The 16,077-nt window shown below is 48.7% G+C and overlaps 1 protein-coding gene across 3 annotated transcripts in view; it reads right to left on the reverse strand.

Annotated features, from left to right (window-relative positions):
• Positions 1-1,535: 1,535 nt before the first annotated feature.
• Positions 1,536-16,077, reverse strand: part of Wipf2 (WAS/WASL interacting protein family member 2) — a 42,681-nt gene continuing 28,139 nt past the window's right edge. For all 3 annotated transcript variants that reach the window (XM_021177685.3, XM_085829580.1, XM_085829579.1), the window contains exons 4-8: positions 15,734-15,853; positions 14,624-15,280; positions 10,471-10,680; positions 7,632-7,733; positions 1,536-6,830 (exon numbers count right to left, since the gene is read on the reverse strand). In XM_021177685.3, coding sequence (XP_021033344.1) covers positions 6,790-6,830; positions 7,632-7,733; positions 10,471-10,680; positions 14,624-15,280; positions 15,734-15,853 — 1,130 coding nt within the window. In that variant the 3' untranslated portion in view covers positions 1,536-6,789. The remainder of the gene's footprint in view (positions 6,831-7,631; positions 7,734-10,470; positions 10,681-14,623; positions 15,281-15,733; positions 15,854-16,077) is intronic.

Consider the following 16,077-nt stretch of genomic DNA (forward strand, 5'->3'; position numbering starts at 1 on the left):
GCCCAATTCTAGGTAATGATAAAGTCTATGGGATTTTGTTCTTGTTTTGTTTCTGTTGTTATTGTTTTCTGAGACTTTTTTTTTTTTTTTTTTTTTTTTTTGAGACAGGGTTTTTTTGTATAGTTCTGGCTGTCCTGGAACTCACTTTGTAGACCAGGCTGGCTTTGAACTCAGAAATCTGCCTGCCTCTGCCTCCTGAGTGCTGGGATTAAAGGTGTGTGCCACCACACCTGGCTATAGGATATATCTTTTATTCTCTGATACCAAATAAAAGAGACACAAAGCTACAAGTAGAAGCGCAACAGCACAATCACCAGTTACCTCTCATTTCAAATAGCTGGGAAGAGCCAACGAGGCCGTAAGTGTGTGGGCCTGAGCTCGTTATTTTACCTCTATCACCTTAATTAGTCTTTATAAGCACCCTAGGAAGGTTTTTGGTTTTGTTTGGTTTGGTTTTTTTTCCGAGACAGGGTTTCTCTGTGTAGCCCTGGCTGTCCTGGAGCTCACTTTGTAGACCAGGCTGGCCTCGAACTCAGAAATCCGCCTGCCTCTGCCTCCCGAGTGCTGGGATTAAAGGCGTGTGCCACCACGCCCGGCGGGAAGTTGTATTTAATGTGCATATTGCAGCCTAAAAATGCATTCGCCAGATTTAAACAAACAAGCAAACAAGCATCAGCTCAAGTGAAGTTTGCAGAGTGAGGGAGGCTACGCAGGCAGAAGATTGCGGCTGAACGGTAAAAGGTTATCTGCAGGAGGCTTCTGCTCCAGTAACCTCACACGCACATCAGTTCATCTCTGTACCTTTGTACTCAGGTTCTTTCCTGGTCAGCCCCTCCTAAAGTCTTCCGATACCCTGCATAGCTTCTTCCTGCCCACTCTGACCTTGCCTATGGGCTTTGAAGGCACAGCCCAGATCTCAGTCCTATCTTCCTGTGTAGATTCCTGCCATCAAGTCCACAACAAATGCTCGTCAAACGAAAGGATGAAAAGGACACTCTGTCAGGCTCATGTCCACTGTGTGCAGGAATGATTTTTATGGTTGTAAAGCACCTATACAGTCTTTTAAATCTCAAAGCCATAAACGTAGAATACATTTAATTATGTGCAAAAACAGATCAGACTGGGCGTCCGTGGTGTCAAAGGTGAAACACTTCTTGTAGTTCTTCTCTGGTGTGGTCACGATCCTGAGATTGGCATTTTACCATCTGCGGAGAATTCACAAGCAAGAGGAAGGCAGCTTCCGTCTCACAAGTTGCAGTTCATGGTCCGGGCCAGGAAATACTTGAGACACATTCACAGCACACACAGCTGTGCCTGAGCAAGCGGCAGTGAGCAAGCTGGTGTTATCACTTAACTCACCGGGTCACGGAGCAGGAATCAAGTCACACTGGAAAGACCTGTCTGGCATCTTCCTTTGAGCGTGTCCAAAGGTACACACATGGACCAACGATACTATCGGAGTGAGATCATTTACAGGGCTGGAAGTTGGGGGTCATTTAAGCAAGTGCCATAATGCAGGCTATTAAGTCAGAAAGAACAATGAAATCAATAAATAGTTTATTATTCATATTGATAACAATAATGGATCAAATAATCAGGAATTCAGCCACTCTGGTAGTAACCTTTCCCAGCAAGTTTTCCTAATCTAGATTCCCTGAGAGTGACACACACACACACAAAATCTAGATTCCTTGAGAGCTATCTACACATACACACCCATTATAAACCCAGAGGGAAGTAACTGGCCGGTCTTCTATCAGTTAAGTGCAGTCAAATTCAGTGGACTCAGCTGCAGTTACTATCAGTGGCAAACACAGAAACAAAGAGGCCTGGTAGAATTTTAACACCTAAAGTCAAAGCTCAAGAAAACCGGCTAAGATCTCGGCTGAAAAGGCAGTTGTGGTTGTCCAAACCTTGCACAGCAAGAAGCAAGAGGATCTCTGAGTTCAAGGCTATCCTGGTCTACACAGTGAGTTCCAGGGTCAGCAGGACTATGCAGAGCTTCACAAGATGTGGGCCCTGCCCCCACCTTTTCTTCCACTGTCTGGCTGCAAATCGGCCTGGAAGCACAGGCACAGGAAGAGAGTCTAAGGGATCACAAGGAACAGACCGCACGGAAAGGAGCCCAAAGGAGCCTCCGGGGCTCCTTGAGAAAGGCGATGGGGAATGAAGCAGCAAATACAAAACAGAATCACTGGTCGGCCAGGCCAAAAGGGTGACTTCTACACACAGGCAACTGGGCGGTGGTGGTGCACGCCTTTAATCCCAGCACTCGGGAGGCAGAGGCAGGCGGATTTCTGAGTTCGAGGCCAGCCTGGTCTACAGAGTGAGTTCCAGGATAGCCAGGGCTACACAGAGAAACCCTGTCTCGAAAAACCAATCAACCAACCAACCAAAAACAAAAAAAAAAAAAACCGCACAGGCAGAAAGGCCCCAGAAAGCTGCAAGTGCTTCTGCCACACCCACCCACAGGTCCTTTCTTAAGGGAGCCTGAACTCAAACTGCCACCTCTGTCCAGAAGAGGAGACAATGGGGTTTCCTCCTCTCGGGGCCGTCACCTGAACCAGTCTTGCTCACGACAAGAACACACAGAGTCTTCCTTTGTCTTTTTTCCTTTTCAGGTTTAATAAACGGCACTGAAAGAAACGTACCAAGGAATCCAACCTGAGACCAGATAATACATTTTATGCCGGGGCTGGGGGTGCAGGGATCCGTGCTATTGTGGAGCAGCACTGTAACCTGAACAAAAACTCCAAAGGAAATCACACAATAAATTATTTTTCAAAGAAACTGACGCACATGCACACAATCACTCTGGTCTCTTACTCAGTGTTGACTGTAACTTCCAGGCTGGAAACTGTGGGAAAGGAGAGTTAGACAGGAAGGAAAAAAAAAAAAAAGAGGGTGCGTGTGTGTGCGCTAAGCCCCTCTGCCACCAGGCGAGGAAGATGGAAGACAATCAGAGAAGAAACCCACCAAGCTGTAAGAAACAGGAAGCAGAAAGGAAACAGCGGTTATCAAGGAAGGTTTTAATTAATGACGTCATAGAGGGGAGGAAGAAAGCACATAGATCTAACACAAGTAAAGGCACAATGAACACGGGATGGAGCGGAACCAGACCCTTCCTTCAGTTAAATGGTTGCTGTTGGGTTTTTTGGCTTGTTTGCTTTTTTTTTTCTTGGTTTTGTTTTTGCCTGTGATTGAAGGTGGTTATCTTTTTTTTTTTCCATTTTGTTTTCAAGAAATGAGTCTTGAAGGCAGATTTATAATGGCCTCCTCTCTTCCCTCTCATTCTCTAAATTTGGGTGGTTTAACACAGTCCCCCTGACCACGTAGCTAGGGACTGAGAGTCACAGGGAAGGGAAAGCTTACACCTGGAATGTGAAGAATCTGATTTACAGCTGATGGCAGGATGGGTTTCCAGAAGGACAGACAGCGCAGCCATGCTATCAAAGGGCCTCTGAAGTCCTACATTCCACCCCCAGAACCTCAGAGGACAAAGGACCCCAGAGTCACATTTCTCCCACACTCCAGAAGCATTCAGCCCACAGATTATTTTTCAAGTGATCAGGAGAATTAAAATATACCCCCCAACCCTGAGTTGCTCTGCAGCAAGTCTATTTACAGTTCTCCCCACCCTCACCTCAGCCTGGAGGTGGGAAGCCACTGCATGAGGGGATTCCCCCAGGGCAATGGCCAGTGACTAGTTTCTTTGCCTGGGCTAGGAAAGGGGGCAGGGAATGAATTGAATTCCTGGTGAGGACCGCCTCCAGTCCATCAGGCTGGGATGGCCCTAGTGGCTCACACAAGTGGCCAAGGCTGTGAAAAGGGCAGGGCTCTGCAGCTGCAGCAAACCCCAGGAGAGAGGAATCCACACCTGGAATATGAAGTACTTTGGTCCAGGTTTGGTGACTGGAGAAAGGGAAAGAGGAGCATCTAGCTCATTTGAAAATCAGAACCACCGCCTGACCAGGCAGGGCAGTAAGAAACAGCCATCCAGCGTTTCCCACTAGGGAAAATTACCACGAAAGCTGTGACAGAGCTTCTGGCTGCTTAGTTGGGCAATGTCTCTCCCCTTTGGGAGGGGGCAAGGGGATTAAAGGGACTAAGTAATAGCCTCAACATGAGACCACCCAATCTTCCACTGAAGAGACGACATTCCCATGAGGACATCAAGGACAGTTTAAAGGGGCACAGTGCCAGGGTTCTCACAGCCTGGCTACCTTAAACCTGCGTTACAAGCTGTGTACAACATATAAAACAGACCAACAATTTTGAGGATCACACTCCCATCTTCAATAGCAAATATACATGATAATAAATTTGTTATTAACAGCAGGACCAAATGATGAATAAGGCAAAGACATTTAAGTTAGGCGTTGTGTCATCAACACAATCCATCAACTGGAGGAGCAAACTCACTCACTCAGATCTAAATTCAAGCCTTTTTTTGGTGGTTGTTCCACCAGGCAAAGACAACGAAAATATCATCAATACCCACGAGACACAGTCTGATTCTGGGGATTAGAAAGGGAGGCAGGTCAAGTTGAGGAAGATACCATCAGCCCAAGAAAAAAGCCAGGGTTTGGCTTTATTTGTGAGTAGATATATGTGTGTGTATACAAATATATATGTGTGTGTATATACATATATATACACACATACATAAATACGCACACACATATATATCTGATGGTCTATGCTTCAGTAAGGGAAAAGTTTCACACTTTGATAACATTGTACAAAAGGCATCAGCTCCCATTTCAACAACAAATGGGAAGACTTCACAGTTCAACCATTAGCATCTACCCTGGAACTCTCTAAGTGTCAGCTTTTCTCCCTCTCTTCGCTTTGTTCACGTTAGGATGCTGGGAGCATAACTGCTAACAGATTTGAGAAGAAGATAAATAGTGAACAATTAAAAGTCCGGTGAGATCTAACCACTGCCTGTCCCAAAAGTCCAAGTGGTCCAAGAGCTGGCAATGGGCAACACTCAATAAATAAATGAACTAAGTTAGGTCCACTTTCTCCAGTCCTAGAAGATTTGTGTCTGACCTGGCACTACACACAGATCCTTAGCCTATGGTCCACTAGATTAGAAAGGTCCCTATGAGCCAGGTGTGGTGGCGCACACCTTTAGTCCCAGCACCTGGGAGGCAGAGGCGGGGGATCTCTGAATTTGAGGCCAGCCTGGTCTAGAAAATAAGTTCCAGGACAGCCAGGAATGCACAGAGAAACCCTGTCTTAGGGGGTGGGGGTGGAGTGGGGTGGGTGGAGAATAAGAATAAAAATAAGAAGGAAAAAGGACGGTCCCTCCGATAGTTTAACCCCATGGTGTATCTGGAAGTTTTTCACTAGCTTCCCCTACCCAACTCAGAGAACAGCCTGGTCTCCCTACCGTGATGTAAGATCTGAGCAGTTTGTGCCCAGGTCAGGACTGTCGGAAACCAACTTCTCTGGGTGTGGAGTTCAGGGGCCCCACACTGCTACTGGAGAAGAGACACTTCCTGGCCAACAGGGCAGCCTCCATTGGAACATCCACTTCTGTGCTGTTTCCCTACACCTTGGAAGACTGAGAAACAATGTATTGCTGGCCGCCAGGGAAGACCCACCTGTGGATGGCAGGCGGGTGGCATGCCTATGTCTTTGTGCTTCTTGGTTTGCAGGACTCTGTATTCCTCCTGAAGCGCCCTTTCCTACGCTGTGGCCTTAAACCCTGCAGTCTCAGGAAGAGAAACAGGAAGAGCCTGCCGTCTGATGGGTGTGAGAGTCTCGCTATGAGCAGGCTGCCAAGACCTTACTGGCCCTGAAGAGCCAGACACTGCCATGAAGCTAGGGCTTCCGGTTCCCTTCTTAGTCTCCCTGGAGCTGTCCCCAAGCCTGAAGGACTCGGGCTGCTGGCCACTTCAGGGTTAATCAGAAAAAACTGAAGCCATCAGGAGGCTGTGGCTAAGGCCCTATCTTTCCATGTCTTATAGGAAGTCTGTAGGGTTTGTGACTTGGGAATAGACAATGCCCTCAACAAAGTGACTCTTCTCTTGTGGGATCGGGAAGGGACACCGTTCAGCCTAGCACCCTGGGGAAGGGGCAGGAGGTCCCAGAGCTTGGACAGCCCTGGCCCTTAGCTGCACAAGAGCTGACTGGCTCTGAAATGAGCCTCAGTTGCTTGGTGCCCTTAACTGTTAGTTAACGGATCAGTACTTAGTGTGTATGCACAGCTCATCTCGTGGGATGGGGGAGGGGGATGAGAACAAAACCAAAACACTTGAAAATGAAGAAGACCCATTTCCTTGTCCTTTCTGTAACCTGACCTTTAAAACAGATCACTTCTCTGCAAACCCCCTCCCTGCATCATGGACTACCTCTCCTCAGAAGTCCTGGCCACACCAACCTCCTAAACTATGGGCTATAATGCACACACCACACTTCGCCCTCGGTGAATGACAGAGACAGGGGTTACACTTTCTGCCCTGCCCAATGTGAGTCCATTCACCATAACAAGGCACCTTTCCCTGGAAGAAAGCAGGAGACGTGGAAGCTCTCTCCTCCTCTGGCGGGCAGGGCTGGAAGATGGAAATGGGAGTAGACCCTACTGCCAATAGAAAGAGTCCAATCACCAAGTCCAGAGAGGAGATGCATAGATGGAGCTGGGCTGGGAGGATGCTCAGAGCCTAGGGTTGGTTGCACTGGAGAAACACTGCAGGAGCTCTCATGCAGGGATTAGGGTTGGGGGGCCATCTGAGAAGAGGAGGTCCATCCTTTTCCTGAGGAGCAGGACTACGCCAGGCTTCACCTGAGAATGGGTGGGAGAGGTGGGGCTCCACGGGCAGCTGGAGGAGAGAAAACAGAAGATAAACACATTCAGTGCACGTGCCCAAGGATAGAACAGTTCTGAAATGAGACAGCCTCCTTTTATTTAAATTTTTTAATTTTTTTGAGACAGGTTTTCTCTGTGTAACCCTGGCTGTCCTAGAAATTACTCTGTAGACCAGGCTGACCTCAAACTCAAAAATCCGTCTGTCTCTGCCCCCCTTCTTTTAAAGATCTATGTTTTAATGTATGTGAATGTTTTATACATCTATCTGTATACCAGAAGAGGTCATTGGATCCCATGAGACCAGATACAGATGGTTGTGAGCCGTGTGTATTGAACTCAGGACCTCTAAAAAGAGCAGCTGGAGCTGGGTGTGGTGGCGCACGCCTTTAATCTCCGAGCTCGGGAGGCGGAGGCAGGTGGATTTCTGAGTTCAAGGCCAGCCTGGTCTACAAAGTGAGTTCCAGGACAGCCAGGGCTACACAGAGAAACCCTGTCTTGAAAAAAACCAAAAAAAAAAAAAAAAAAAAAAAAAAGAGCAGCTGGTGCTCTAAACTGCTGGGCCATCTCTCCAGCCCCTAAGACAGGCTCTTTAAGTCAATTTTTAACATCAGGAAGACTAGGGCTGGAGAGATGGCTTGGTAGGTAGGTGTTTGCTGCCAACCCTGATGACCTGGGTTTAATGGCCAGGGTTCACCTGGTGGAAGGAGAAAACACTCAATGACATCTACATGTGAGGACACACATCTGACCTCAGAGGACACACAAACCATGCCTCACACCATCCCAGAGCTTCCCTCCCTCCCTCCCCTCGCACCTCGGTTTGTTTTGCTGGGGTATACTCTTTGCAGATGTTTATACTCTTCTGGAGCAGGGAAGTCCTCCACTGGATGGAAGGAGTACTTGGATTCAAAGTCATCTGTGAAAAGAGCAGAGTTACTAAGTCTCCCTCCCACAGACTTGTGACTTCTCAGGACCCTTCCTATTTACTGACCTCCTGTGGGTTCTGCTAAATGGAGAGCCTGCCTTACCCACCAAGCTGAAGAGCCCACGCCAGCGCCAGCACTGCCCTGGGCGTGTCTCACATACAGTGGATAGCCAACGATCCCTAATCTGGGGGCTGGGGAGGTGGGCAGTCAAGGAAGTGCTTGTCACGCAGGTATGAGGACTTCAGTTTGTATGCACAGCAGCAGGCTGGGTGTGGTGACAGGAGCCTGCAGCCCAGGACGTGGAGGCAGAGGAAAGGGGGATCAATCACTGTGACTTGCTGGCCAGTCAGCAGGTTGACTGTGGAGCTACAGGTTCAGTGAGAGAACTTGTCCCAGAAAAGTATGCTGGAGAGAGAATAATTTAGGAAGTTACCTAATGGTGACCTCTGGCCTCTCTCTACACACACACACACACACACACACACACACACACACACACACACAGAAAAAATTATTCATTTTTTAAAATTGTGTGTTGAGTGTTTTGCCTACATGTAAGTCTGTGCATCATGTACACTCAGTGCCCACAGAGGCCAGAGGAGAGCATCAGATTTCTGAGATAAGAGTTCCAGACTGTTGTGAGGCCCCTGTGGGCGCTGGAAATTGAATCTGGGTCCTCTAAAGAGTAGTCAATATTCGCCAGGCGTGGTGGCGCATGCCTTTAATCCCAGTACTTGGGAGGCAGAGGCAGGTGGATTTCTGAGTTCGAGGCCAGCCTGGTCTACAAAGTGAGTTCCAGGACAGCCAGGGCTACACAGAGAAACCCTGTATCGAAAGAAAGGAAGGAAGGAAGGAAGGAAGGAAGGAAGGAAGGAAGGAAGGAAGGAAGGAAGGAAGAAAGAAAGAAAGAAAGAAAGAAAGAAAGAAAGAAAGAAAGAAAGAGAGAGAGAAAGAGAGAAAGAGAGAAAGAGAGGAAGGGAGGAAGGGAAGAAAAGGAAGAAAGGGAAGAAAGGAAGGAAAGAAAGGAAAGAAGAAAGAAGAGAAAGGGTCTCAGTTTGTAGACCTGGCTAGTCTGGAACTGTGCAGACTAAACTGGCCTCAAACTGGGAGAGCTCAACTTGCCTCTGTCTCCTGACCGAGGAGATCAAGGTGTGCACCACCATAACCAGAGCTAGCTCCAGCCCTTTTTTTTTTTTTTTTTTGTGGTTTTTCGAGAGGGTTTCTCTGTGTAGCTCTGGCTGTCCTGGAACTCACTTTGTAGACCAGGCTGGCCTCGAACTCAGAAATCCGCCTGCCTCTGCCTCCCGAGTGCTGGGATTAAAGGCGTGCGTCACCACGCCCGGTTCTCCAGCCCTTTTAAAACTCCTAAGGCGTTTTAAGGTGATTCTTCAAATCTTTCCACCAAAAATCAGATGCCATCGGGAAGGAGCTAATGCGTGCGTGCTGGCAGAAGGAACTATCACTTTGTTCTAGAAACAAGGTGGGCTGCAAGGAAAGTGGTATGGGAAATGAACTGAATTAAATGTACAAGGTGGTAGTCATTAACTTCAAATGGGAATATGTCTCTCTCGCTGGTGAGTTTCAAGCAGAAAGTTTTCTTAAACCAAGGTTACCCGATATTGCTCTGCAGTACATTTCACAGGGCTGTGATGGCCCCGTTCCTACATTCTAGGAGCCTTTACAAGATTCAAAAGTCTTACGGGCATAGCCTGTTCAAACTTCAAGAGTTCCTTTTTTGCTTCAAAGCTTCCTTTTTGTTTGTTTGTGTTTAGACAGGGTGTTGCTATGTATTACAGGCTACTTTTGAATTTAGGATTCTCCTGACTTAGCTAACCCTGTGTGCTGGGATTACAGACATGTGCCACCATGCCCTACTATATTTTAAAGATGCAATATGGATATATATTCAAAGCAAAACCCTGGTATGTCTGTTACAAACACACTGGAATGTGTTGGGAGATAGCAATTAAAGACCCTACAGTACTGAGAGTCACAGGAAACCTCATGGTCTGCCCTACAAGTCTTCAACAGGCCTGACAACACATCTAGACATCATCTCTTGTGGCTCCATTCCAGACCGTGACATGCTGAACTCATGAGGTGACCTCTCTTAAGTAGAGTCCTCCCGTTAGAGCTTGGAAAGGTGACCCACTAGCTACTCATCCAGGCATTTCCCGGTTCTGTAGAGAGTAAAAGTGGGGTCCAAAGAGACGAAATGACCTCCTAAAAAACTCAAGGCTGGTTCATCACTGGCCTCTGTATATTTTGCTTTTGTAGTGCTAGGGCTCAAACCAAGGGCCTCCGTAAGCTAAGCTTCTTTAGCTTTTTGTGCTTTTTCTGCAGTGCAAGGGATTGAAGGCAGGACCTTCCACACATTAGGGTAGGGCTGTACCATGGCGCTTCATCCTGAGCCTCCTCAGTTAAGGAACCAGTATCCCCTCCTTGGATAGATACATGAGTAAAGTGGATAGTCTCTGACAGAAAGCCCAACCAGAGATCCTTGTGGGGGACTTGAGAGTAGCTTTCGAGTTAGCGTGACCCCTGATGGTTTGACTTCAATCTGTTCATGGGAGGAAAAAGACATCAGTGGACTGGGAGCAGAACTCAGAGTAAAAGTCAGGAGAGGACCTGCTGTGAACGAAGGCTCTGTGCAGGCTCCATCTCCACAAGCACGGGAGTCAGCAAAGTCGGCACCAGAACTAGTAGACAAAATCCCTAACTACTTACCCAAGAAGGAGCGGACAGTGGTGATGGAGTCTCTATGGCCATTCCGCAAGGGTGGTGGTGGGGGAGGGGGTGGCCCAGCTGGTGTCCTGGAGGGTGGAGGTGGGGGCTTTCCTCTGCTTGGTGGCTCTGACCCATGCATCCGGTAAGGTGGGGGAGGAGGGGGAGCATCCCTGGCACCATTTCGGATCATGGGCGGTGGGGGCGGGGGAGCTGCAATGAAAATCAAAGCAGTTAGGCTGGGGCAGGAGCTCCCCAAGGAGAGAAAGGTTTGAGAGACAAGAGCTAAGAAAGCAGCCTGGGGGAACCAGTGAAGGAGTGAACGTGAGAAATGCCCAGTGATACAGATGCACAGCAATGCTGTGATGAAATAAATTCATTGTTATACACTGACTATAAAAAAATACAGCCGGGCATGGTGGCGCACGCCTTTAATCTCCGAGCTCGGGAGGCAGAGGCAGGTGGATTTCTGAGTTCGAGGCCAGCCTGGTCTACAGAGTGAGTTCCAGGACAGGAAGGGCTACACAGAGAAACCCTGTCTCAAAGAACAAAACAAACAAAAAATCATAGAAAATAAGAAAGAGATTTAGGCTCTAAGAGGAGTCTTGGGGTGACAAGGTTAAGTCTCAGGCTACTTTTCCATCCAGAGCTGCCCACCCCCATCTGTTTATTTAGTTTTGGTCTGTTGGGGTTTTGTTATGGTTTTTGCTTTTTTTTTTTTTGTGTGTGTGTGGTTTTTCGAGACAGGGTTTCTCTGTGTAGCTCTGGCTGCCCTGGAACTCACTTTGTAGACCAAGCTGGCCTCGAACTCAGAAATCCGCCTGCCTCTGCCTCCGGAGTGCTGGGATTAAAGGCGTGCGCCACCACGCCCGGCTGGTTTTTGCATTTTTAAGATGGATCTCATCTTTGTTTCTTTTTTTTTTTTTTTCCTGAGACATGGTCTTTCTGTGTAGCCCTGGCTGTCCTCGAACTCGAGAGATCTGCTTGTCTTTGCTACCAGGGTGCGGGTTAAAGGCTTGTGCAATGGCCCAGCAATAGCTCTCATCTTACTCTAGGCTTGCCTCAGACCTGCTATGCAGCCCAGGCTGGTCTGCAACTTGCTATTTCCTGCTCAGCTGCCACAGAAACAAATATGCATCACCATAAATCCTGCCATGATGTGTCATAATAGAGTAAGTCCGTGAACTGGCTGCCTGGACACAGGCTCATCAGTTCGTTCCACTGACACACACTCCTAGCTTACAAACAAAAAACAAACTCAAGAGAATCAAGAGATTTGCCCAATGTCACACAACAAATACAGCCACCGTTCAGAAGACCGTGGGCCACCGCACTGCTGCTCTGGATCCTGACGGGGCATCAGGCTGGAGCCTCTCCTTGGCTCGAGCTGCTCACAGCTTATGGACAGAACACAACTACTAGGATGTGAAAAGCAGGAAGTCTGCAGACACTTGAGCCACCTCACCATGACCTGCATGTCACTTTTATTTTCTCTGCTCTTGTTACAGAACGGTATTAGCAAGATACAGCATTTGCTCACATTAATAAGTTTTTTAAAAATTCTAAGTTAAAAACTTTTGTTTTAAGACAGGTGTGGTGGCGCATGCCTTTAACCCCAGCCCTTGGGAGGCAGAGGCAGGGGGATTTCTGAGTCCGAGGCCAGCCTGGTCTACAGAGTGTGTTCCAGGACAGCCAGGGCTACACAGAGAAACCCTGTCTCGAAAAACCAAACCAAACCAAAACAAAACAAAAAACTTTTGTTTTCTCAGATTTATATACTTTATGTGTATACATGTTTGCCTGCATGTGTGTGCATGCCTGTACCAGCAGAGTTCAGAAAAGAGTGTTTTCTAGTTTCCCCTGGAACTGGAAATTACAGACAATTATGAGCCACCATGTGGGTTTAGGGACCCATCTTGGGTCCTCTGAAAGGGCACCCAGCACTCTTAACTACTGAGCTGTACCCCCACCCACTGGGTGCAGGTTTTTGTTTTTTAACCTGAACTTCACAGAATCCTGAGCTACCTTATGGTAAGCTATAGGCAGGGAAATACCACATCGTCAGTGTATTAGGTTATTGTCTGGGGTACCCCCTAAAAGACTGCTAGGGAGAGCACAAGTCTACAGCACCTAACCAGGCAGCAGAACAGCACAATGGTCTTTTTACTAATTTACTTTTGTTTTATGAGACAGGATTTTTCTGTGTAATGTCCTGGTTGTCCTGGAACTCACCTTTAGAACAGGCTGGTCTCAAATTCAGAGATTCTCCTGCCTCTCAAGTGCTGGTATTAAAGGCAAACGACGCTAGGTCTGGCTTATTTTTTAATTTGTCTTTAGTTTTAGTTATGCATATGTGTGTGTGCCTACAAGTCTGTATATGCACCTTGCATGTACAGGTACCCATGGAGGCCAGACGAGGGCATCAGGCCCCCTGGAAGTGTGGCTACAGGAGGTGTGGGATATGGGTGCTAGAAACCAAGCCCAGGCCCTCAGAAAGAGCAGCAGTGTCCTGGCAACCATTCTCTGTGTGTGCGTACATAGACACATTCAACTAGGCCTTCACCGAGGTCCCTGCATTGCTTTCTTTTTTTGGTTTTTCGAGACAGGGTTTCTCTGTATAGCCCTGGCTGTCCTGGAACTCACTTTGTAGACCAGGCTGGCCTCGAACTCAGAAATCCGCCTGCCTCTGCCTCCCAAGTGCTGGGATTAAAGGCGTGCGCCACCACCGCCCGGCTTCCCTGCACTGCTTTCTTAAATGCTCTTTTCTCACCTGGGTCACACATAGTCTCCCTATGTTGTCTAGGCTAGCCTCAAACTCTTGTGGCTCAAGCCAGCCGCCGGCTTCCACCTCCAACCCAGCTAGCACTCGTTCCTTAATTTTTGAGCCACCCCAATTTGCTTCCTCTTTCACCTACTTCTCCACTGATGCTGCACAGAAGGGTCCCTCATCACTCAGACACTGTCAGTCCTCAGGCTCCGACTGCCCTGGCTGCGCACTGCATACAGAGGACCATGTCCTTCATCTTGGAATTTTTCTATCACTCTACCAAGCTCATGGGCTTTTGATTTGCCTTTTAATATTTAATATTTTATGTGTGTATGAGTGTTTTGCTTACATTTATACTTGTGCACCATGTGTGCCTGGTACCCTCAGAGACCAGAAGAGGGCAACATACAGTTGTGAGCCAATCTGTGGATGCTATCAAACTAATCCTGGTGCTCTGGAAGAGCAGTCAGTGCTCTTAACCACCGAGTCATCTCTCCAGCCACCAAGCACACATTGTTTTTTTTGTTTTTTGTTTTCCAAGACAGGGTTTCTCTGTATAGTCCTGGCTGTCCTGGAACTCACTCTGTAGACCAGGCTGGCCTTGAACTCAGAAATTCGCCTGCCTCTGCCTCCCAAGTGCTGGGATTAAAGGCGTGCGCCACCACGCCCCATTTTTGTTTTTTTTTACTATTACTATTTTAATTAAAATTTACTTAGAACTAGGTGTGCACACCTTTAATCCCAGCATTGTAGAGGCAGAGGCAAGTGGATCTCTGAGTTCCAGGCCAGCCAACGATACAGAGACCTTGTTTCAAAACCAGAACAATCCATTGGCTGTGGGACTGGTCTTCACAAAGCCCCACAGGCTGATCTGGGGAGACCCAGCGCTCCACTTTGACTCCTGCTGTCCTTGCCCTCACTGTACAGTGACGTCCCTGCTGTCCCAGTGTTACCAGTAATTCTACTTCAGCTTTTCACACTGGCACCACACAGGCTATAAGCCTTTTCTCTCCCCCAATTCAAAATATAGCATTAGTTATATGTATTTACTAGGCTGTCCACAATGAGTTCTTTTTTCTCTTTTCCTTAACACTTACCAACATATAAAAAGGCACCGAATAAGACCCAATATTGGAATTCTTTTTTTTTTTTTTTTTTGGTTTTTCGAGACAGGGTTTCTCTGTGTAGCCCTGGCTGTCCTGGAACTCACTCTGTAGACCAGGCTGGCCTCGAACTCAGAAATCCGCCTGCCTCTGCCTCCCGAGTGCTGGGATTAAAGGCGTGCGCCACCACGCCCGGCCCCTTTCTTTTTGATGGTTATTTCATTCTGCAGCTCTTTTCTGAGATTCTGAGAGCAAGAAAAAAGATAAAGGGCTTCCAAGCACTTACCTGCTCCCCTGCTAGGAGGCTCTCGGGCTGGGGGAGGTGGCCTGTTACTCAACAAGGAGGGGGTGGCTGAGGTGGGTGGAGGAGGTGCAAGGCCTCTGACAGGCCCTGGCGTTTTCCTATGCAAAGAATTGTGTCTCTGTGGCAGCTCAGGGGCTGACTCATTGGTGGGGCTTGAGGGTCCATTGGGGACCCCAGGAGGCTGGCGGTAAGGCGGTGGGGGAGGAGCCAGAGACTGGCCACTGGGTCCCGTTCTGATGTTCACAGGGGAAGGAGGTGGCTTTACAGGGGGTGGAGCAGGATGTCCTTCTCGACCAGGGTGCAGCCTCTGTCCAGGTGTTGGAGGCAAAGGTTTCTCCCTGTTGTAGCCTTGGGTTTTGTTGCTGTGCAGAGGCAGAGGGGTGGGGGGCGCGTTGGCACGCCGCCCTGGAGGTGGTGGGGGAGGTGCAGAGGAGCTGTGCTTCATGCCTGTGCCACTGGCGGTGTTGGGCCGAGAGAGGTCCGGTAAGGAGGGTCTCTGCATCCGGGGCAGTTCTGGGAGGGAGGCTCGGTTGCTGTCGGTATCATCATGAGGACGCCCACTGGCTGCAGATCCCGGAGGCCTTGGAGCAGCAGCTCGAGAGCTGGGGACTTGCAGGGCCGGCTTACCAGCTGGAGCCTCTACAAACACACCACCAACACTGTGTTAAGAGTTAAAGCCTAGCTGTCTGGTGCCTAGCTGATCCAGGCTCCTCAGTGCAGCCTGCACAACAGCCAACAGAGGCCCAGCACGGCTCTTGGGTCTGTTTGCTTTCCTGTGGCCCTGGGATCTACCAGAGACCCACGCACGCGAGGCGCTCCTCCACATACTGAGCTACATCTCTAGCCTTAGTGCTGAGTTCTACTCAGGTTTCAACAGATTCGGGACCTAGGAGGACCGCAGTCATGCACCGCAGCACCGACTCCCATTTTCTCCACTAAGTTAAACATTTTTATTGCCCCCAGCTTTGCTTTACCGTGGAAGGAACTACTCTCGTTTCTTCTTCCTCCTACCCGCAACCCCAGGCCAGATACACTTGGAACAAGTCAAGAAACTTATACTTGGGAGATCTCCTGCGAGATCATTTCTGATACCTGAAGCATCCTTGGCTCCCACAGGTCGGAGCTTCGGCACCCCTCCTTGAAAGAGACCTCCTTTGGGCTGCAGAGCAGCAGCAGCTCCGGGGCCGTAGCCACTACTGCTCCCTTTGGGCTCTGGAAGGCATAGGGAAGGGTTTCATGTTGCACGCTCTGAGCCGCTGACCATCGCCTTATGGAGGCTTTCATTCACAAGCGTACCAGCCTTACTTTGCCCCTCTATCAAGAAGCAGTCAAATAAGCCGGGCGTGGTGGCGCACGCCTTTAATCCCAGCACTCGGGAGGCAGAGGCAGGCGGATTTCTGAGTTCGAGGCCAGCCTGGTCTACAAAGTGAGTACCA

The sequence above is a fragment of the Mus caroli genome, unplaced genomic scaffold, assembly GCF_978045245.1.
Source record: "Mus caroli unplaced genomic scaffold, Mus_caroli_1 scaffold_13, whole genome shotgun sequence".
Taxonomy (NCBI): domain Eukaryota; kingdom Metazoa; phylum Chordata; class Mammalia; order Rodentia; family Muridae; genus Mus; species Mus caroli.